General features: G+C 51.5%; 1 protein-coding gene across 2 annotated transcripts in view; it reads left to right on the plus strand.

Moving 5' to 3' along the window:
- Positions 1-23,331, plus strand: part of Col5a3 (collagen type V alpha 3 chain) — a 52,461-nt gene that overhangs the window by 23,554 nt on the left and 5,576 nt on the right. For both annotated transcript variants that reach the window (XM_075966693.1, XM_075966694.1), the window contains exons 30-57: positions 51-158; positions 1,136-1,189; positions 9,731-9,784; positions 11,404-11,448; positions 11,674-11,727; positions 11,832-11,876; positions 12,420-12,473; positions 12,571-12,624; positions 13,221-13,274; positions 13,394-13,501; positions 13,655-13,744; positions 14,167-14,220; positions 15,222-15,329; positions 16,129-16,236; positions 16,319-16,372; positions 16,975-17,028; positions 18,256-18,363; positions 19,777-19,830; positions 20,015-20,068; positions 20,151-20,204; positions 20,316-20,369; positions 21,087-21,194; positions 21,777-21,830; positions 21,997-22,050; positions 22,225-22,278; positions 22,633-22,686; positions 22,803-22,910; positions 23,043-23,096. In XM_075966693.1, the coding sequence (XP_075822808.1) occupies positions 51-158; positions 1,136-1,189; positions 9,731-9,784; positions 11,404-11,448; positions 11,674-11,727; positions 11,832-11,876; positions 12,420-12,473; positions 12,571-12,624; positions 13,221-13,274; positions 13,394-13,501; positions 13,655-13,744; positions 14,167-14,220; positions 15,222-15,329; positions 16,129-16,236; positions 16,319-16,372; positions 16,975-17,028; positions 18,256-18,363; positions 19,777-19,830; positions 20,015-20,068; positions 20,151-20,204; positions 20,316-20,369; positions 21,087-21,194; positions 21,777-21,830; positions 21,997-22,050; positions 22,225-22,278; positions 22,633-22,686; positions 22,803-22,910; positions 23,043-23,096 (1,908 nt within the window). The remainder of the gene's footprint in view (positions 1-50; positions 159-1,135; positions 1,190-9,730; positions 9,785-11,403; positions 11,449-11,673; positions 11,728-11,831; positions 11,877-12,419; positions 12,474-12,570; positions 12,625-13,220; positions 13,275-13,393; positions 13,502-13,654; positions 13,745-14,166; positions 14,221-15,221; positions 15,330-16,128; positions 16,237-16,318; positions 16,373-16,974; positions 17,029-18,255; positions 18,364-19,776; positions 19,831-20,014; positions 20,069-20,150; positions 20,205-20,315; positions 20,370-21,086; positions 21,195-21,776; positions 21,831-21,996; positions 22,051-22,224; positions 22,279-22,632; positions 22,687-22,802; positions 22,911-23,042; positions 23,097-23,331) is intronic.

Raw genomic sequence — 23,331 nt, forward strand, 5'->3', positions numbered from 1 at the left:
CAGGGTAGGAAGGACGAATGACTATTTCAATCTTTCCTTTTTAATTTCAGGGAAACCCAGGACTCCCAGGTCCCAGAGGAGAGGATGGTCCAGAAGGACAAAAGGGACCCGAGGGACTGCCTGGGGATGAGGGTCCCCCAGGAGCAGCAGGGGAGAAGGTGATTAGACAGGGTTTACTTAAATTGTTCCCTGCCCATCTCTGCACCCTGTTGCTGCCCCACCACCCAATATGGAGGTGGAACCAGAGATTTTCAATGTTAGAAAGCAGTTGTGCTGTGTAGAGCCATGCCCCAACCCCTCACTGGGGATTCTAGGCAGGGGCTCTACCCTGAGCCACACCCCAGCCCCTCACTGGGGAATTCTAGGCAAGGGTATAAGGCTGGTCTAAGCCCCTGCCATACTTAATTTCTTTGCTGAGCATTATAGAACAGTTTCTTGCACTTAACTGTGTTCTTCTCTACAGCTTTGTGTAATAGGCATTTTAAAGATTTATTTTGTCTTTAGCTGTATCCCTTTAATCTCAGCTCTGGTGGGCTGGGGGTGGAGTGGGGACAAAGGCAGGTAGATCTGTATGGAGTTGAGACCAGCCACATCTACATAGCAAGTTCTAGGACAGCTAGAGCTACACAGTGAGACACTGTCTTTAAAAGGGAATATATATATATATAGTCTTGTGAGACAGGTTTCACTGTGTATCCCTGGCTGTCCTGGAACACATTCTGTTGACCAGGCTGGTTTGAACTGACAGAGATCCTCCTGTCTCTGTCTCCTGAGTGCTGGGATTAAAGGTGTGTGCCACCACAGCCCAGCAAAAAAGGGAAAAATTATTTTTATTTTTAATTGTGTCTTTCTGCATGAGTCATTCATAGGTGAGGCCATTCCCTGAGCTAAGGTCACAGGTGACTGTGAGTTCCCGGATGTGGGCGCTAGGAACCAAACCACTGTAATCCAGCCCTGTAATCAACTCCCCCCCCCTTACAGATGAGGACGCTGGTTTGCATGGGCTAGCGAGCTCCTCACAAGCACAGCCCCCAGGAGCTCAGTGTCTCACTCTGTTGTGCAGCCATCTTGACCTTTCCCTTCTAGCTCTAGCGTGACATGCCTGACCTGTGTCCTATAATCCTTCTTCCTATAGGGCAAGCTTGGGGTGCCAGGTCTCCCAGGTTACCCAGGACGCCCAGGACCTAAGGTAAGAGGCCTTGGAACAGGAGGTGGGCAGGAGACGGACACTTCGGGGTCCAGGCTGTGGTCTGAGGGGTGGTGGGTCAGTGAGAGGGTAGAGTAGGACCTGGGCATCGCGGACTTGTTCTCAGATGGCCACTGCTTATGACCTACATGACCTTGAGTGAGCTTCTTCAACCCAGTTCTCAGCTGCTGAAAAGAGGTGCCTGTGATGTCTGCCTTGTTCACTTGATGGTTTTTTACTGTGGTTGTTTGGTTCATCAACCAGTGTGTTAGACTGTTTTCTGTTGCTATAACAAAAACATTTGAAGCTGGATATTTTGTGAAAAAAAAAAGATATCTTAGGTTATTATAGTTTTAAAGACTTCAAAATAGTTTTGGTTTTAAATAATTCAAAATTGGAGGGCTCCGCTGATTCAGCCTAGGTAAATCCCTTCTTGTCTGAGTTACTTTATTAGAGAATGATGTCATGGTGGAATCAGGTATGAGTTAGAGTGATCCAGAGACAGGCTGGCCACGCTTATTCCTTAATAACCACCCTCTGGAGACTAGGAGATGGCTGTCAGTAAAGTGCGTGCCGCGCCGACACAAAACCCTGAATGTAAGTCCCAGCCCCCATGTGAAGAGCTAAATGTGGTGGCGAGCATCCTCAGCACAGGGGAGATGGAGAGGAGGGTCCCTGGGGACCAATGCCCAGCCAGTCTAGCCAAGAGTAAGCTCCCGGTTCAGTGAGAGACTTTGTAGCAAAGAATTAAGGTGGGGGGCGGGGCTAAGGAGATGGATCAGTGGAGAGAGCTTGCTGCGACAGGCTTCTGAGTTCAGATTGGTGTCACCCACGTCTGCATCCAGGATGGAGAAATGGCTCAGCAGTTGAGAACCATGGCTGCCCTTCTAGAGCTCAGTTCTCCACATCCACATTGCCAGCTCCCAACTGCCTATGACCTCAGAGATCTGACATAGTCTGTCCTCTGCCAGCATTGCCCCCCCCACTATAACAAAACGTTAAATAAGAAAGAAAAGAAGGCCGGGCGATGGTGGCACACGCCTTTAATCCCAGCACTCGGGAGGCAGAGGCAGGCAGATCTCTGTGTGTTCGAGACCAGCCTGGTCTACAGAGAAAGTTCCAGGACAGGCTCCAAAGCCACAGAGAAACCCTGTCTCGAAAAACAAACAAACAAAAAAAAAAACAAAGAAAGAAAGAAAGAAAGAAAAAAAGAAAGAAAAGAAATTCAAACAAGGCTGTTTGTGTGCACCTGTAACCCCAGGTTTTGGGGGCTGAAACATGAGGATCACTGGGGCTCGCTGCCCACAGCTAACTCCTTCAGTGAGAGACCCTCCCTCTAAGGACTATGATGGAGAACAATAGAGAAGGGTGTCAGGTATCCTGCTCTGGCCTCTGCTTGGACACATGTCTGTGTACTGTCTTGGTGTGGGTTTTTATTGCTGTGAAGAGATGCCATGACTATGGCATCTCTTATAAATAGAAGATTTAATTGAGGTGGCTCACTTAGAGTTTCAGAGGTTCAGTTCATTGTCATCATGGTGGGGAGCGTGGCAGCGTGCAGACAGATGTGGTCCTGGCTCTATCTTGACTTGCAGGCAGGCAGCAGGAAGTTGACTGAAAGTCACACTGAGGGAAGCTTGAGCAGAAGAGACCTCACAGCTCGTCCCCACAGTGACACGCAATTCATTCAACAAGGCTACGCGCCCTAATAGTGCCACTCCATTTGGGAGCCATTTTCTTTCAGTCTGCCCCATATGCCACGCGTGCACACTCTCACACGCTCTCACATGTGCACCCACACGTGCACGCTCTCACACGCTCTCATGTGTGCACCCACGCGTGCACGCTCTCACACGCTCTCACGTGTGCACCCACGCGTGCACGCTCTCACACGCTCTCACGTGTACACCCACGCGTGCACGCTCTCACACGCTCTCACGTGTGCACCCACGCGTGCACGCTCTCACACGCTCTCACGTGTACACCCACGCGTGCACGCTCTCACACGCTCTCACGTGTACACCCACGCGTGCACGCTCTCACACGCTCTCACGTGTACACCCACGCGTGCACGCTCTCACACGCTCTCACGTGTGCACCCACGCGTGCACGCTCTCACACGCTCTCACGTGTGCACCCACGCGTGCACGCTCTCACATGCTCTCACGTGTGCACCCACGCGTGCACGCTCTCACACGCTCTCACGTGTGCACCCACGCGTGCACGCTCTCACACGCTCTCATGTGTACACCCACGCGTGCACGCTCTCACATGCTCTCACGTGTGCACCCACGCGTGCACGCTCTCACACGCTCTCACACGCTCTCACGTGTGCACCCACGCGTGCACGCTCTCACACGCTCTCATGTGTGCACCCACGCGTGCACGCTCTCACATGCTCTCACGTGTGCACCCACGCGTGCACGCTCTCACACGCTCTCACGTGTGCACCCACGCGTGCACGCTCTCACACGCTCTCACATGCTCTCACGTGTGCACCCACGCGTGCACGCTCTCACACGCTCTCATGTGTGCACCCACGCGTGCACGCTCTCACACGCTCTCACGTGTGCACCCACGCGTGCACGCTCTCACACGCTCTCATGTGTGCACCCACGCGTGCACGCTCTCACACGCTCTCACGTGTGCACCCACGCGTGCACGCTCTCACACGCTCTCACGTGTGCACCCACGCGTGCACGCTCTCACACGCTCTCACGTGTACACCCACGCGTGCACGCTCTCACACGCTCTCACGTGTACACCCACGCGTGCACGCTCTCACACGCTCTCACGTGTACACCCACGCGTGCACGCTCTCACACGCTCTCACGTGTGCACCCACGCGTGCACGCTCTCACACGCTCTCACGTGTAAACCCACGCGTGCACGCTCTCACACGCTCTCACGTGTACACCCACGCGTGCACGCTCTCACACGCTCTCACATGTGCACCCACGCGTGCACGCTCTCACGTGTGCACCCACGCGTGCACGCTCTCACATGTACACCCACGCATGCACGCTCTCACACGCTCTCACATGTACACCCACACGTGCACGCTCTCACACGCTCTCACGTGTGCACCCACGCGTGCACGCTCTCACGTGTGCACCCACGCGTGCACGCTCTCACACGCTCTCACATGTACACCCACACGTGCACGCTCTCACACGCTCTCACGTGTACACCCACGCGTGCACGCTCTCACACGCTCTCACGTGTGCACCCACGCGTGCACGCTCTCACACGCTCTCACGTGTGCACCCACGCGTGCACGCTCTCACACGCTCTCATGTGTACACCCACGCGTGCACGCTCTCACACGCTCTCACATGTACACCCACGCGTGCACGCTCTCACACGCTCTCACGTGTGCACCCACACACGCTAAAGTGGAACCCAGAACTGACTCCCAGCTTCCACAGGCATGTGCACACACAGGAACACACCAGACAAAAATCCTCTCGGATGAGCAAGATGCTTGCCTCCAAACCCTGTGGTCTGAGTTTGATCCCAGCACCCGCTTGGGGGAAGGGAGAGGACGAGCTCCTGCAAGTTGTCTTCGGTCCTCACATGAGTGCTGTGACACACATGTGCCCAGAAAAGAAGTAAATGTAATAAAAGTGTCTTAGTTTTACTGGGACAGAGTCTCACTGTGTATAGACCAAAACTGGTCTTTAAGTCACAGAGATCCACCTGCCTCTGCCTCCCAGGTGCTGGGAGTAAAGGTGTGCGCCACCACCACATGGCCCAAACCGGTCTTTTAACACACAGAGATCCATCTGCCTTACCCTCTTGAGTGGTTGTCATCAAAATGTTTTTTTTTAATTTATTTATTATGTATATAGTGTTGTGGGCATCAGATCTCATTACAGATGGGTATGAACCATCATGTGGTTGCTGGGAATTGAACTCAGGACCTCCAGAACAGCAGTCAGTTCTCTTAACCTCTGAGCCATCTCTCCAGCCCCAAAATGTTTTTTTAATAATGTTTTTAAATGATTTTGAGATTTTATTTATGTTTCTTTTATGTGTATGTGTTTTGCCTGCATTTATGTCTGCACTGTAGATGCATGCAGTGTCTGCAGAGGCCAGAAGAGGGCGTTAGATCTCCTGGAACTGGAGTTACTGGATGTTGTGAGCCTGACATGTGGGTGCTGGGAAGCAAACCCAGGTCCTCTGGAAGAGCAGCCAGTGCTCATACCTGCTGAACCATCTCTCCAGCCTTCTTTAAAAATCTTATAGGCTCTAACTGAGTCCCATGAGAACTCTATTAATCCTAACAGAAAAGACCCCCACACACACTACACTCTGCCCCTTACCAGGTACTGTCTGTATTCCCACACTAAGGATCAAGCTGCCAGGGGGTCAGGGGCACAAAGACATTGATGTGCTACCAGAGGAAATTCACAGAAATGAGATCTGTCCAGTCTTGAATTCATTATAATCTAACCCAGATTATACAGAAATGTGGTCCTGTAGAAACATGTGTACCACTGTTCTGAGGGCAAGAGTGTGGGAGAGGTTGTGCTCTCTGTCTGAGCCACACTCCAGACTGCATCATGGGTGACTGAGCATGTCTGTTTATGGAAAGTCACTTGGGAACTTGAAGATGTGTGGGAACAAATCTGAGTGCAGCATTCTCTTTCTAAAACTGCATTCATGAGCTGGCTGGTGGTGCACACCTTGATCCCAGCACTTGGGAGGCAAAAGTGGGTGGATCTGAATCTGAGGCCAGCCTGGTCTACAGAGTGAGTTCCTGGACAGCCAGGGTGGTTACACAGAGAAACCCTGTCTGGAAAAAAAAATTACATTTATGTGCTGGAGAGACGCGCAGAGGTTAAGGGCTCTTGTTGCTCTCTAGAACCTGGGTTCAGTTCCCAGCACCCACATGGTGGGTAATTCTAGCTCCAGGGGATCCAGTGTGTTTTTTTGTTCCCCGTGACACACAGGCACACTGAAAGACAACTTGTGGTCTTCCACCCTGTGGGTGCTGTGGACCAAACTCAGACCATTAGGGTTGGTAGCAAGCACCTTTGCCCACGGAGCCATCTCACTGGAACCAGAACTCTCCCTGAGTTCCATATTTTTGCTGTTTGGAGTTGCCATGGTTGCCTTGCCCACACCTCACTGGAGACTTTTATTTTTTATTTTCAAGACAGGGTTTCTCTGTGTAGCCCTAGCTATCTTGGAACTTGTTCTGTAGATCAGGCTGGCCTAGAACAGAGATCCGCCTGCCTTTGCCTCCCAAGTGCTGGGATTAAAGGCGTGCACCACCCCTGCCTGGCTTTGGAGACTATGGTCTTGAATGGCCCTGCAATTTTTGGCTTCTGGTGACAGGATGAGGGTAGCAGGCAGGAGTCACTCACATCACGAACCAGGAGAGTAAGGACAGAGAAGAGAGGTGGTGAGAGAAGATAGGAAAGAAAGAGAGAGGGAGAGAAAGAAAAGGGGAGAGAGAAAAGGAAGAAAGGAAAAAGAGAGGGGGAGGGAGAGGAGAAAGAGAGAGAACGACAGAGAGCAAGGCACACAATCCCATTCCAAGACACATCCCCAATAACCTAATGCCCACCCACAAATTCTTACCCTACTTTTGTTGCCCTTTGAGTTGCTTGCTTGATTTGTGTATTCATGTTCAGACGTGTCTTGGCCTCCGTGTGTGCAGGTATACCTGAGCGTGGAAGCTGAGGTGATGGCTAGTATCTTCCTCCATCACTTCCACCTTATATATGGAAGCAGGGTCTCTCCCTTGAACTCAGAGCTCATCAATGCCAGTTGTCTAGCTAGCCAGCTTGCTCCTTTGGGGGCTCCGTCTCTGCCTCTTGAGTGCTGGGTTTGCAGGTGGGCTGCCACACCCACCCACGAGCCCCTCTTGGTTTTTGTTGAGACAGGGTCTCATATAGCTCAGGCTAGCCTCACCCTTGGCATGGAGGCTGACCTTGAACTCCTGATCCTCCTGTTTCACCTTGAATGCTGTGACCACAGGCAGATGCCACCACACTTGTGTTACGTGGTGCTGCTGGTGGAGTTCAGGAGTTCCTGCATGCTAGGCGGGTGTTTTACAAGATGATAGAGGAGGCACGTGACACTCTTGTGTGACTTCTATATGTGCACCTGCACACACCCACACACACACACCTGACACTCTTGTGTGACTTCTACATGTGCACCTGCACACACTCATACACACACATACCTGACACTCTTGTGTGAATTCTATATGTGCACCTGCACACACTCATACACACACATCACATACACACCTGACACTCTTGTGTGACTTCTATATGTGCACCTGCACACACTCATACACACATCACACACACACCTGACACTCTTGTGTGACTTCTATATGTGCACCTGCACACACTCATACACACATCACACACACACCTGACACTCTTGTGTGACTTCTATATGTGCACCTGCACACACCCATACACACACACCTGACACTCTTGTGTGACTTCTATATGTGCACCTGCACACACCCATACACACATATCACACACCTGACACTCTTGTGTGACTTCTATATGTACACCTGCACACATGCATACACACATCACACACACACCTGACACTCTTGTGTGACTTCTATATGTGCACCTGCACACACTCATACACACATCACACACACACCTGACACTCTTGTGTGACTTCTATATGTGCACCTGCACACACCCATACACACATCACACACACACCTGACATTCTTGTGTGACTTCTATATGTGCACCTGCACACACTCATACACACATCACACACACACCTGACACTCTTGTGTGACTTCTATATGTGCACCTGCACACACTCATACACACATCACACACACACCTGACATTCTTGTGTGACTTCTATATGTGCACCTGCACACACTCATACACACATCACACACACACCTGACACTCTTGTGTGACTTCTATATGTGCACCTGCACACACCCATACACACACACCTGACACTCTTGTGTGACTTCTATATGTGCACCTGCACACACCCATACACACACACCTGACACTCTTGTGTGACTTCTATATGTGCACCTGCACACACCCATACACACACACCTGACACTCTTGTGTGACTTCTATATGTGCACCTGCACACACCCATACACACATATCACACACCTGACACTCTTGTGTGACTTCTATATGTACACCTGCACACATGCATACACACATCACACACACACCTGACACTCTTGTGTGACTTCTATATGTGCACCTGCACACACTCATACACACATCACACACACACCTGACACTCTTGTGTGACTTCTATATGTGCACCTGCACACACCCATACACACATCACACACACACCTGACACTCTTGTGTGACTTCTATATGTGCACCTGCACACACTCATACACACATATCACACACCTGACACTCTTGTGTGACTTCTATATGTGCACCTGCACACACTCATACACACATCACACACACACCTGACACTCTTGTGTGACTTCTATATGTGCACCTGCACACACCCATACACACACACCTGACACTCTTGTGTGACTTCTATATGTGCACCTGCACACACTCATACACACACACACCTGACACTCTTGTGTAACTTCTATATGTACACCTGCACACACTCATACACACATATCACACACCTGACACTCTTGTGTGACTTCTATATGTGCACCTGCACACACTCATACACACATCACACACACACCTGACACTCTTGTGTGACTTCTATATGTGCACCTGCACACACTCATACACACATCACACACACACCTGACACTCTTGTGTGACTTCTATATGTGCACCTGCACACACTCATACACACATCACACACACACCTGACACTCTTGTGTGACTTCTACATGTGCACCTGCACACACTCATACACACACACCTGACACTCTTGTGTGACTTCTATATGTGCACCTGCACACACTCATACACACATCACACACACACCTGACACTCTTGTGTGACTTCTATATGTGCACCTGCACACACCCATACACACATCACACACACACCTGACACTCTTGTGTGACTTCTATATGTGCACCTGCACACACCCATACACACACACCTGACACTCTTGTGTGACTTCTATATGTGCACCTGCACACACTCATACACACATCACACACACACCTGACACTCTTGTGTGACTTCTATATGTGCACCTGCACACACCCATACACACACACCTTACACTCTTGTGTGACTTCTATATGTGCACCTGCACACACGCATACACACACATCACACACACATGTACACAGAAACTATAAATGGTAAGTGACTGGCTTTGTGTAGACCCAAGAGAAGAGCATTTAAGGTGGAAGAAGGGACGTGTGCAAAGGATCTGGGCGGGAACATGCTAGCACAGCTGGGGAATTTGGAGGGGAGCAGTGTGGCTGCTGAGGTGGGGAAGAGGCAGAGGCCCCTCTGGGGAGGCTGGGGTTGGAGGCCATGCAAGAAAGCAAAGGATGGAGTCAGGCCAATTCTGCCGATGCTCACTAATCCTAGAGTCTCATGTCGAATTCTCTCTCTTTAGGGATCTGTTGGATTTCCTGGACCCCTGGGACCACTGGGGGAGAAGGGCAAAAGGGTGAGTTGTGATCCAGAGGGTATGGGAAGGTGGGTGTCTGTACAGTTTCTGCTTGGTAGGGTAAGCCTTCCTCTGTCATTCAAGGTATTCAAGGCACTCCCACGGGCTAGCCTGATCTAGACACTTCCTCACTGAGACTCTTTCCCAGGCTGGTTCTAGAGTGCCCCAAGCTGACAGTTCACACTAGCCACCACAAGGCTGGAGAGATGGCTCAGTTAAGAGGACTGGAGTTTGGTTCTCAGCGTCCCTTCAAGTGGTTCCCATTCATCTGTAGCTCTGGCTCCTGGGCATCTGATGTCCTCTTCTGGGCTCTGGGAACACCTGCACTTTCATGCACCCCCCTACCCATACACCCCCCCTCACAGCACACACACATACACCCATACACACATACCACACCCACGTACCACCCCTCACGCCCCCACATCACACATATGCACCCCCCACACCCACACACAGCACACACACACCCATACACACCATACACACCTACCCCCCCACCCCACCCCTACATTTTACAAAAAGAAAACCTAACTGGCATAGCTACACCCATTGTCAACTGGACGCACTAACACATCAATTTAAAACCGTAACTTCCCACTTCCTGTTCCCAGAGTCTCATGCTTATTTCTGAATGTAAAATATAATAAACTTGGAAAACTTCCTGGTCTTTCAAACTGATAATGTCTTCAAAGCCAAATACAAGCCAGGTGGTGGTGGTGCACTCCTTTAATCCCAGCACTCAGGAGATAGAGGCAGGTGGATCTCTGTGAGTTTGAGGCCAACCTGATCTACAAAGTGAGTTCCAGGACAGTCAGAGCTGTAACAAGAAAAACCCTGTCTTGAACCCACCCTTCCAAAAACAAACAAACAAAAAAACCCAAACCAAAAAGTCAAATACAAAAGCATATTACAAGCCATGGAAAGAATTCTCATTCCACAGGGAGGAATGGGAGCACGGTCAGGAAATGCTGTGGTCCAGTAGGGCAAGCACCGAATTCTGTGGCTCTGTGTTTGGTACCTGGGCTTCTGTTTTAAAGGGCTTAGATGGCTCCGCCCCTCCAGCATTGCTGCCTACAGCATATGTTTCTCCTTTGGGCTGGCTTCACTCCCCGTGTGCAGTTTTCCTTTGCAGAGATCCTTGTATACGTACATCCCACCCGTGGACACACGTGTGCCTGTTCCCACCCATGAACACACGTGTGCCCGTTCCACCCGTGAACACACGTGTGCCCGTTCCCACCCGTGGACACACGTGTGCCTGTTCTCACCCGTGAACACACGTGTGTGTGTTCCCACCCGTGAACACACGTGTGCCTGTTCCCACCCATGAACACACGTGTGCCTGTTCTCACCCGTGAACACACGTGTGTGTGTTCCCACCCGTGGACACACGTGTGCCTGTTCCCACCCATGAACACACGTGTGCCCGTTCCCACCCGTGAACACACGTGTGCCCGTCCCACCCGTGGACACACGTATGCCCGTTCTCACCCGTGGACACACGTGTGCCCGTTCCCACCCGTGGACACACGTGTGCCTGTTCCCACCCGTGAACACACGTGTGCCTGTTCCCATCTCCCAAAGCTCAAGGCTTTTTGATTTGGCTTACTTTCCAGGGCAAAGCAGGGCAGCCAGGGGAGGAAGGAGAGCGCGGTGTGCCGGTAAGGAAGCGATGCCTGCTCTACACAGGGGAGCAGGTCTGAGGGGAGATGGGGTAGCGAAGTCATGAGAGGGTTGGGAAAAGGTTGGGTGCTGTCCCTGTTGCTGGTGGACTCGGATGGATTCTGGAGGAAGGGGCCCCTGTGTGGTATCTTCTCTCAGACCTACCCATCTTCTCACTTCTCTTCTTTTTTTGTTTTTCCTTTTAAAAATTTCTTTTTATTCAGGGCCCTCGAGGAGACCGGGGACAACCAGGGGCCACAGGCCAGCCTGGCCCCAAGGTATGGGAGCGATTAAGGGCTTTTGGTCTATCTCAGGCTAACTCCCTGCCAAATCCTCCCAGTTGAGTGTGTTCTGGTCTTGAAGATTATTTATTCTGTTTTAGGGTGATGTGGGTCAAAACGGGTCTCCTGGGGCCCCTGGAGAAAAGGTGAGTGTGTGTGTGATTCCGAGCATTGTGAGTGTGATTCTGAGCAGCGTGTGTATCTATGAAGGAGGTCAGCCTCCTCCAAGGCCAGACATCTATGAGTTCTATTCCCAGCTGTCCCACTTGCTTGCTGTGTGACCTTGGGAAACTTGCCTAACTTCTCTTTGCTTCAGTTTCCTTTTTTATAAAATGCAGTTACTGTGGTCCCGCCTTGGTGGGCTGCGGTGCTGACTGAGATGGTATACCACCAGCGAGTACTCAGCACCATTCCTGGCATGCTGCAGCTGCTCAGTATTGCTGACTTTAAAGGAAAAAAACGAACAAAACTCTCCCTCTGTGTGACTGTGGAGGTCAGAGGGCAACTCAATGGAGTTGGTTCCCTCCATCCACCTGCGGGATCTGGGATGGAGCGCAGGTCATAGCTTTATCTGAGTAAATGCACCTTGACCCACTGAGCCACCTTGCCAGCACTATACTGACTTTTAAGGTTATTTAGATGCAAGACACTCAGGAGAGATGGCGTAATGATTTTTGGTTCCATTTCAGGGTCTCCCCGGTCTGCAAGGTCCCCCAGGATTCCCTGGACCAAAGGGCCCCCCAGTGAGTGATGTCACCCTGACTCGGAGTCAGTGGGGAAGGGTGCAGGGTGGCTTGGCTCCAGTTCTAGATCTTTATTTCCTCTTACTTTGTTCCCCAGGGCCCTCAGGGGAAAGATGGGGTACCTGGACACCCTGGGCAAAGAGGAGAATTGGTAAGTGGCCATCGATCTCTGACTTCCAACTGTGTTGGGCTCTTGCGTATGGAGGGGGCGGTGCATGCGCGTGAACACATAGAGACCAGAAAAGGACGCCCGGTATCTTCCTCCATCCCTCTCCATCTCACCTTTCAGCACTGAGCCTGAAGCTTGCCGTTTTGGCTAGGCTGGCTGACTAACAATTTCCAAGACCTACCCGCCTCCACGCTACAGTGCTGGGGTTACTGGCGTGAGAGCTATGCGTGGCTCTGACATGGGTGCTGGGTTCTCTTGCTTGACTAGCAAGAGATCACTCAGTCGGCCATCTCCCTGGCTCCCGTCGTAGTTTTTGAGGAAGGACCTCTCACTGGCACGTGGGGCTCTCTGGTTAGGGTAGACTGGCTTTCCAGTGAGCCCCAGGAAGCCACTGGTCTCCACTTTGCTGGCACTGGGATGAGGCGTGTGTCGCAGCACGCATGACTCCCTGCATGGACGCTGGGAAGCTGAACTGTCTTCTGCTCCATGGGGCATTTTACACACTGAGCTGTCTCCCCAGGGCCTTGACTCTCCTTTTCTTCCTCCCACATGATACCCTTTTCCGTTTCTCTCCTTAGGGCTTCCAAGGTCATACAGGGCCCCCTGGACCAGCCGGAGTCCTTGGTCCTCAGGTCAGAATGGACCCCACCAGCCTTTCCCCATTTTGTATCACCCAAGGAACCCATGGAGCTGGAGGTCTGATGTACGCCCCACCCCCAGGCTGCTCAAGATGTCCCTTGCTTGTTTCCAGGGAAAGGTAGGGGACGTGGGTCCTCTCGGCGAGAGGGGCCCTCCAGGTCCCCCTGGACCTCCTGGTGAACAAGGTATTCCAGGCATAGAAGGCAGAGAAGGGGCCAAGGTAAGATCTTGGATAAACTGCCCCAAAGTCATCACCCAAACCCTGGGCCTCATGTGGGAGGAGTGGCTGGAAATTAGTTACTTGGGGAGGGGCCCAGAGTCTGGAGAGACATCCCATTTCTGAGGCTAACTTCTCTTCTTTGGCTGTCTGCAGGGTGAGCTAGGACCCCTGGGGTCCCCTGGGAAGGAGGGCCCACCTGGGCCCATGGGCTTTCCTGGCTCCCAAGGAGCTCCCGGTGACCCAGTGAGTATCTTTGGAGAGTCCACTGGAGTGTGGTGCTGAGGGGTAGAGGAAAGGAGCCTTCTCCAAGAGTGGCTACCGGGGTGGCACACTGGAGGGGGCCTGGATAGAGTGTTAGTGGTGGCTGGTGAGATGACTCAGCAGGTGACAAGGCTGCCAGGGCTGATGAACTGAGCTTGCTCCCAGGACCCACGTTACAGAAGGAGAGAACTCACTCTTGCTGCTTGTCCTCTGATCTTGACAAGTGTGTCCAGGCATGTGTAAGCACACACAACACACACACACATAAAGATATGGTAGTGGACAGATCTATAGAACTCAGGGCCCATCTGTGATAGGTCTAGGGATAATGAGAGTTCCCCAAAGTGAAGGCAAGCCCTTGGGGTGCCTGGGAGATTTTTCTGACTGGTCATTTCTTTCCCCAGGGACCCGTTGGTTTGAAGGGTGACAAGGGTCCCCCGGGCCCTGTTGGGGCCAATGTAAGTATAAGTGCACTGGCTGGACGGGGAGAGGGCTAGAGAGGGCTGCATCTTTAGAGCTGAGGTTTCCTCCTCTGAAGCAGCTGTCATAGGGCTCACTGGGTAAAGGCCTTGTCACACAAGCTTGAGGACCTGAGTTTAGAGCCTTAGTGCCTGAGGGAATGACGGTGGGCAGGGTGGCCCACCTGTAATTCCATCCTGAGAAGCCAGAGTTTTAGCTGGACTAGCCTTGTTAGCAGGACTAGCCTTGTTAGCGAGCTCTGGGTTTGACTGAGAGACCCTGCCTCAGTGGACATGGTGGAAGATCGAGGATGAGCCCTGAGACCAACCTCAGGTCTCCATATGCACACATGTTCAGATGCCCCCACACATGTGTCCATATGCACACACACACATGCGCGCGCAGGCGGAAAGAGAAAAATATCCTATGGACTGCATGTGGTGGTGCAGAATGTCCCCTGGCATGTGAGGCTGAGGCAATGGGAGTTTGAGGCTAGCCTGGTCTACTTACTAAGGCCATGCTAAAGGGAAGGAAAGGAAGGAGGAAGGAGAGAGAAAGGAAAGGGAAGAGAAACAGAAAACGAACAAACATGAGAAGGAACAGAGTACATGGAGTGTTGGGAAGAGCATCTTTAGCAGGCTGGCTGGGGGAGGCATCCCTGAGGGGCCAAGACCGGGAGGAGATGAGCATGGAGCCCTGTGATACCCGGAGGAAGGTTTCTAGGCAGAAACAACAGCATGTGCAAAGGCCCTGGGGTGTGAGGAACAGCGAGGTCTGTGTAGCTCAGCCTGAGTGAGTGAAGACAAGATGGGGACAAGCAGGTGGGCAATTCATGCTGGGCTTTGTGGTCCTCAGCTGAGGAAGGTGAGAGCCGTTGAGGTTCATGGAGAGGGTCATCCCTTAGGTGCTCAAGGATGCCCTCTGCCTGTGTATAAGATGTAACACTGGTGTCAAGAGCCCTGTCGTTGTAGCCATTCCCGGCCCTCCGCTCTTTCTCCAGGGCTCCCCGGGTGAGCGTGGTCCTGTGGGCCCTTCTGGTGGCATTGGACTTCCTGGCCAGAGTGGTGGGCAAGGCCCTATTGGTCCTGCTGGTGAGAAGGGGTCTCCAGTAAGTGTCTGTTGGGTGACTTTTTCTGGGGAGATGTGAGCAAGCATCTACTCACTCTAGATAAGACATCAACAGCTGACCAATGAATTTCTATTTCTGTGGGCTGGAGAAAGGATGACTCACTGAGTAAGAGTACTTACTGCTTTTGCAGAGTACCTGAGATCCATTCCCAGTATCCATATTGGTGGGCTCACAGCTGCCTGTAACTCCAACTCCAGGTGATCTGTCTGTCACCCTCTTCTGGCCTCTATGGGCAATTGTGCTCATATGCACATACCTACCCATTCACATCCACATACATATATACATAATTAAAGATAAAGTAAATCTTAAAAAAATTAATTCTTAAAATGATCTTTCCCAAGTCCAGCTTAATGAAGCTGTGAGTTTATTGGGATTACTAACAGGACCATGGGTGAGGAGTGACTTACAAAACATGGCTGACTCAAAGGTAGCTGTATCACTGAATGACCATCCCAGCCTGGCTCATGGCTCAGAAAAACTATATTCCTGAAGCTCCCTGTATAACTTTTTTTTTAAATCCCTGTATAACTTTCAAGCAGTGTGACAGGCCAAAGACTCTCTCTGGCAGTTGTTAACTGCTTCTATCGCTTTGAGGAGGGGACCTGGTAAATCTTGTAAGTTTTAGGAACTTTCTGAGACTTGTGTGTTGTTTGTATCCTGAGACTTAAGGAGCTCTCTTCAGGATGGATAGTTTCAATTTTAAAGAACTTTCTATACAGATATCCTCCCCTGGGTCGCCTGCTCCTAACTTCTCTCTTTCCTTTCCTTCCATCAGGGAGAACGGGGTGCCCCTGGTCCTACTGGCAAAGATGGTATCCCAGGGCTGCCAGGGCTTCAAGGACCCCCTGGAGCTGCAGGGCCTTCTGGAGAGGAAGGAGACAAGGTGAGGGGACCAGGGAGAGGGACAGTACAGAGAGGGGTGGGTCTGATGGCGCTGGACAATTCCTAATATATTTATCTTGCAGGGAGAAGTAGGGATGCCTGGTCACAAGGGAAGCAAAGGGGATAAAGGAGATGCGGTAAGTGGGGGTCCCCAGGGAGGGTGTGCTCATAGGAGGAGATATGGGGTGGCCTTGACTCTCTGCTTCCCTCAGCTGAGTTTTGGTACCTATCTCACTAAGGCTGAAAGTGCAAAGGTCCCCATCTGAGCAATGTTTGAGCCCCGAGAGCACAGGAGACTGAGAAAGACCTCTCTAGGGATGGTGACAAGGCTCAGTGGATAAAGCTGCTGCTAAGCCCGAGGATCTGCGTTCCATCCCCAGGGCCTTCGTGGTGGGAGAAAAGAATTGACTCTCAGAAGCTGGTGCACACATGCACACACACATAAAAAATACATAAATAAAATAAAAATTTAGAGAAAGGCACTCTGGGCCTCAAAATCTCCTATCCCTCCATGGTGAGAATCTACCATGGCCTGTAGCCAGCCACTTTCCCCACTCCCAGCACCAACTGGTTCCACTCCATCCCAGGGCGAGGTTTGTTTTAATTTGCTTTTTTTTTTTTTTAATAAAAGAGTTCATGTGTAACCCAGGCTAGCTTCAAACTTGACTCCTGATTCTCCTGAGTACTGGGGTCACAGGCTCAGCTCTGATAGAATTTTTGATTTTGTTTCCCACTTCAGGGCCCACCCGGACCAATAGGGATAAGGGGTCCAGCAGGCCATCCAGGGCCTCCGGTGAGTGCTCCCAGCTTGGCAACTATACCCTGGGTCCTTGAGTGAAGACAGTGTACCATTCTTCTGAATAAAATCCCAGCACCCTTGCCCAATCTTGGTCTCCTCTCAATGCCAACACCCAGGGTGAACTCAACTCTGACCTTGAATCCGATCTCAGCCCAATACTCTCTGTTTTCTGTTCTGTTCTTCATCCAAATCAAAAACCCAAATCATGCAAATCCTAGCTTAGCCCTGGTCTCCTCACTCCAATGCCGGCCTCAGATGGGAACTTGAACTTTGAGTTAGACTCTAGCCTTGCTATAGTTAATTTTCCGATACTGTTACAAATCACAGAGGCTAAATGATGTTTGTGGGTGACTCATGGTACTGGAGGCTGGGAAATCCCTAACAGTGATGCTGACATCTGGCCAGCGTCTTCCTGCTTCATCGCAACATAGTGACATAGTGTGTTATTAGCAAGTTTGTGAACTTGGGTCTTCTTATACAGCCACTAGTGAGGCATTGTGACGCACCACCCTCGTGACTGCATCTGTTCTGCATACTTTCACAGGACCCTATCTCCAGCATATGTCCTAGTCAAGATTTCTATTACTGTGAAGAGACATGACCACAGCCCCCCCCCCCTTTTTTGTCCTTTTTGGTTTTTCGCGATAGGGTTTCTCTATGTAACAGCCCTGACTGTCCTGAAACTCTCTGTAGACCAGGCTGGCCTTGAACTTACAGAGATCGGCCTACCTTTACCTCCTTAATGCTGGGGTTAAAGTGTACCACCACTTCCTGCTCGAAGCTGTACTTCCTAATAAGCATGCTTAGCATAAGACAGCTTGTGCAAGACCCCGATTCCAGTTCTCTGTCTTCTGTATCTTCTCATCGCCTGGCCACCTCCCCCTTAGGAACCCTGTCACTGAAGAACGACCTGTTGGCTCAGGTCAGAGTGTCACCAAACTTATAGGTCACAACTTCCATCTATGCCTAAAGTTCATCCCAACCTCCTATGAACCTTGATCATAACTGTACCCGAACCACAGTTCTGATATAGCATGTCACTAACTTAAAATGTCACCTGGTACTTCATTCCTCCAGTTTGAGCCTGAGTCTGAGCTCCACATCAAACTAAAACCTGACTCACCAAACTTGACTCCAAACCCTAGCCTCTGTCCTAACCTTTGACCCTGTCTGCAACCTTTGATCTGAACACCAACATGTTTGTCCCCATCTTCTTTACAGGGTGCTGATGGGGCTCAGGGTCGCCGGGGACCCCCTGGCCTCTTTGGGCAAAAGGGAGACGATGGAGTTCGAGGCTTTGTAGGTGTAATTGGTCCTCCGGGTCTGCAGGTAGGTGTTTGATCCCTCACCCTGGGCTCCAGTCTTTGTGTGTGGTGTGTTTATGTGTGCTGTCCCTGAGTCTTTGTGTGTGGTGTGTTTGTGTGTGCTATCCCTGAGTCTTTGTGTGTGGTATGTTTGTCTGTGCTATCCCTGAGTCTTTGTGTGTGGTGTGTTTATGTGTGCTGTCCCTGAGTCTTTATGTGTTGTGTGTTTGTGTGTACTGTCCCTGAGTCTTTGTGTGTGGTGTGTTTGTGTGTGGTGTGTTTGTGTGTGGTGTGTTTGTGTGTAGTGTGTTTGTGTGTGCTGTCCCTGAGTCTTTGTGTGTGGTGTGTTTATGTGTGCTGTCCCTGAGTCTTTATGTGTTGTGTGTTTGTGTGTACTGTCCCAGAGTCTTTGTGTGTGGTGTGTTTGTGTGTGGTGTGTTTGTGTGTGGTGTGTTTGTGTGTGGTGTGTTTGTGTGTGATATCTCTGAGTCTTGGTGATTTATAAAGATGAAGAGCTCAAGAGGACTGGATGTAATGGTGCACGCCTTTAACCCCAGAACTCAGGAGGCAGAGACAGGCAGATCTCTGTGAGTTCAAGGCCAGCCTGGTCTACAAGAGCTAGTTCCAGGGCAAGCTCCAAAACTACAGAGAAACCCTGTCTCAAAAACAAAACAAAACAACAACAACAAAAAAGTGCATGTACGTGTGGGGGAGGAAGCTGACCCTGTGTGTTTCCTCTACTGTTCTCCGTTTGTTTTAGCATTGTGTGTGTGTGTGTGTGTGCTCACATGTACGCGTGGGGGAGGAGGCTGGCCCTGTGTGTTTCCTCTACTGTTCTCCGTTTGTTTTAGCATTGTGTGTGTGTGTGTGTGTGCTCACATGTACGCATGGGGGATGAGGCTGACCCTGTGTGTTTCCTTTACTGTTCTCCGTTTGTTTTAGCATTGTGTGTGTGTGTGCTCACATGTACGCGTGGGGGAGGAGGCTGACCCTTTGTGTTTCCTTTACTGTTCTCCGTTTGTTTTAGCATTGTGTGTGTGTGTGCTCACATGCTTATTCATGCTCTGGCACATGTGTGTGGTGGTCAGAGGACAACTTGCAGGAGTTAGTTCTCCTTCCACCATGTGGGTCTCAGGGATCAAACGCAGGCATCAGGCTTGGTGTCAAGACCTTTATCTACTGAGCCCTTTTAACGGCCCTCCTTACCTTATTTTTGAGACTATGCCTTTCATTGAATCTGGAGCTTCTTGATTTGGCCACTGGTCACCAACAAGCTCCAGGGGTCCTCCTGTCTCTGCCCTGGGGTTACAGGCAAGCTCTGCTGTGTCTGACCTGGGATCATGACTCAGGCCCGCTCACTTGTTCAGGGGGTGCTTGACCAAATAGGCCATCCCACCAGTTGTCTGTACTACAGTTTGTTTGACTCTTTGTTTCACAGGGACTGCCGGGCCCTCCTGGGGAGAAGGGCGAGGTTGGAGATGTGGGATCCATGGTATGGACTTCCTGGGGGGTATGGAAGACGGGGAGGGACGGGAGTGAGCACTGACCCATCTGGAAGCTCAGCATGGTGCACTGTCATCTTAAGGGTTATACACATCGTATAGGTTGTTTGTGGCTACTGTAACCTTTCTGGTGGAATCATGGGGTTCACTGCACACCGTTTGGTTCTTTGACAGGGTCCCCATGGAGCTCCAGGTCCTCGGGGTCCGCCTGGGCCCAGTGGATCAGAGGTGAGGAGAATTCTGGGATGGGCAGAATGTCTCTATGGGTTGGCCACACTTCTGGGGGCTCACACTCCCTTTGTATCTCCAGGGCTCCCCAGGGCTGCCTGGAGGAGTGGGGCAGCCTGGTGCTGTGGGTGAGAAGGTAAGAGAAGAGCTTGAGCCTGCCTGGGATGGTGGGGACAAGGCTGCATGGGGATCCTCCTCCCTGCCTGTCAGTGGGACAATCGCTTCCTGTTTTCTTTGCCTTTCACAGGGTGAACCAGGGGATACTGGAGACGCAGGACCCCCAGGAGTTCCTGGCATCCCTGTGAGTCTCTATAGAACATTGCCGTGTACACGGGGAACTGCTGACCTTGAGCAAGCATGTCAGGCTACCATGACCTCCAGGCGATTCTTAGAGCACCCCGGCCCCAGACATCTCTGGTTATCTTGATGAAAGACGCCCCACACTCCCAGAAGATCTCAGGGAGTCTATGTACTGTCCCATAACTTGCCCACTGTGCAAGGGTGCAGGTCTGAGGAGACAGCTAGGGGCTTAAACCCAAGTGACAAGCCTTGAATTGGGGGAAGAGTTGCCCAAAGGGGGACCATTATCTAATGCACCCAGGGGCAGCACAGGGACTAGGGTAGACCAATGGCTGACCTGGTCATCGTCCCTGACTCAGATAGTTCTAGTTCTCTGGCATCAGATTCCCCTGCAGCTGGAGTGATAGGTGGTTGTGATCTCCCGGACGTGGGTGCTAGGAGCTAATTTTGGATCCTCTGCAACAGTAGTATGTGCTCTTAATCACTGGGACACTTTCCGGCCCTGCTAATCTTTAAAAATGTCTATATTATAGTTATTACTGTGTTAGAGTGTAGCACATATGTGGAGGTCAGTTCTCTTCTACTGTGGGTTCTGGGGACTGAACCCAGGTCACTGGGCTTCCAAGGCGGTTGTTCTTCTCCAAGATGCCCTCCTCATTGCTCCCTGAGGAGACCATGCCACTCTGACCTTTCACTTCTGACTTGTGCTTCTACAAAGGGGCCCAAAGGTGAAATAGGCGAAAAGGGGGACTCGGGTCCATCAGGGGCTGCTGGACCTCCAGGCAAGAAGGGACCCCCTGGAGAGGACGGCGCTAAGGGGAGCATGGTAAGTCCTGGAGGAGACAGAACAGAGGCTGTGAGGCCTTAGCATGTTAAAGCCTTATCCCAAAGATAGGCCGGCGTCCCTTCTCCTACTCGTTTTTAGTTTTCTTTTTCAAAACATTTATGTGTATGGGAGTTTTGCCTACACGTCTGTCTGTGCACCATGTGTGCACAGGTCAGAAGAGGTTGTTGCTGGGTGTGAGCCAACCTGTGGGTGCTGGGAATGGAATCCTGTTCCTCTGGAGAGCAGCTGATGCTGTCAAACACTGAGCCGTCTCGGCAGCCCCTCCTCTGCCTGTTTTCTAATTCTCTGAGCCACCCAGATAAAGGCTGAATGAATAGATAAAACAATGAATAAATGAATGAATGAATGAACAAAACATGGAAATATAATGGAGAAGCAGAGCCCTTCTGCTGGCCCCACGCCTCGTCTCTTATGCATGCAGCAAACACTTTACTGCCTTCATTTCGTGGTTTGTTTGTAGCATGTCCCCTGCAGCTGCTCTGGGGACATCACCTGGAGGTGGGTGAAGGAATGACTCCTTGCTCATTCTGAGATGTGATCAGTAAGCATTTTCTCTTCTAGGGTCCCACAGGACTCCCTGGAGATCTAGGACCCCCAGGAGATCCTGGCGTTCCGGTGGGTGAAAGTTCTCCCTGCAGCCCAATATGTTCCCTAAATGTGTCTCCATCTTCCCCATCCCCCATAAACCTGGACAAGCTTAGAGGCACGAATGACCAACTGCCTCTCCAGTCCCACCTCGACTACATCTACCCAAGACTCTCCCACTGTCTCCCCTCCCTAGGGAATCGATGGCCCCCCAGGGGAGAAGGGAGATGCTGGTGATGTTGGGGCACCGGTGAGTGGGGATTTAGGATGGTATAGATCTGGTGATGGGAGAGTGGGGTGCCTATGGCATCTGTGGACCCCATGATTGTGAGTGGTTAGGGCAGGGAGGTGGGTGGTGCTGAATGGTGTCTGTGGGACTGCTGTCAGCTGTGAGTTGATGCTGTGCCTTCTCTTGACTGGACAGGGGCCACCTGGAGCTTCAGGGGAGCCTGGGGCCCGTGGGCTCCCTGGTAAGAGGGTAAGCAATGATCTACTGCCCACGGGTCTCACATCAACCTCATGTTAGGCCTGCGAGAACCCCCTCTCCATACATACCCCCCACGCTTATAATTTTTGGAGCTATATTAATTAATTTGCTTACTTATTTGCTATTTAGTGTGTGTGTGTGTGTGTGTGTGTGTGTGTGTGTGTGTGTGAATGTGCCACAGAGATATATGTGGAGTCTGAGGACAGTTTATGGGAGTCCATTCTCTCCTTCTACCATGTGAATCTCGGGCAATATCTGACCTGCCTTGCCAACTAGCCAGCCCACACACCCACTCTTAATATAAACCTGGGGTTCCACACCGACCCTCACACTTTCCTTCCTCAGGGTTCCCCCGGCCGCATGGGTCCAGAGGGCAAAGAGGGAGAGAAAGGAGCCAAAGTGAGTACCCCCTTGGGAAGGGTCCTCGTGTTGCCTGACCAGAGCACTCCCCTGTGAGGCTCCAGCTGGCAGCAGGCAGTCTCCTGAGACTGCCTTCCGCACCCTGTCCATTTCAGGGAGATGCTGGTCCTGATGGGCCCCCAGGCAAGACAGGCCCCACTGGGGCTCGAGGGCCCCCTGGACGGCTTGGGCCTGACGGTCTTCCAGGGATCCCTGGTCCTGTGGTAAGCAGTGTAAAAATGGGGAGGGGACAGCAGGGACAGGGCTTGTGGCTTAGGGCTTCATCCCAGCTGAGGAGCCAACCCTGGGGATGATGAAATGTTCACACTGGACACCCTGTTCTGTCTCCTCCTCAGGGTGAACCAGGCCTCCTGGGACCTCCTGGGCTGATAGGCCCTCCAGGGCCCCTGGTAAGAGTCTTCTCTATCCTTGTTCCTCTTGACCACAGCCCTGAAAGCCACACTTGTCATCGAGAGACACTGAGTGGTCAGTAGTGCTGATGGTACAGGCGAACCCCTCACTGCCTCCGTCTGCCCATACTGACTACCGTTCTAACTGACCGCACACACCAAGCCTTCACCCCGCTGCTCTGTACTCACCCCTTACATCAACCCCCCCTTGGTGCCCTCCACTGACCTCCCCTTG

Source organism: Microtus pennsylvanicus, chromosome 3 (assembly GCF_037038515.1).
Source record: "Microtus pennsylvanicus isolate mMicPen1 chromosome 3, mMicPen1.hap1, whole genome shotgun sequence".
NCBI classification, from domain to species: domain Eukaryota; kingdom Metazoa; phylum Chordata; class Mammalia; order Rodentia; family Cricetidae; genus Microtus; species Microtus pennsylvanicus.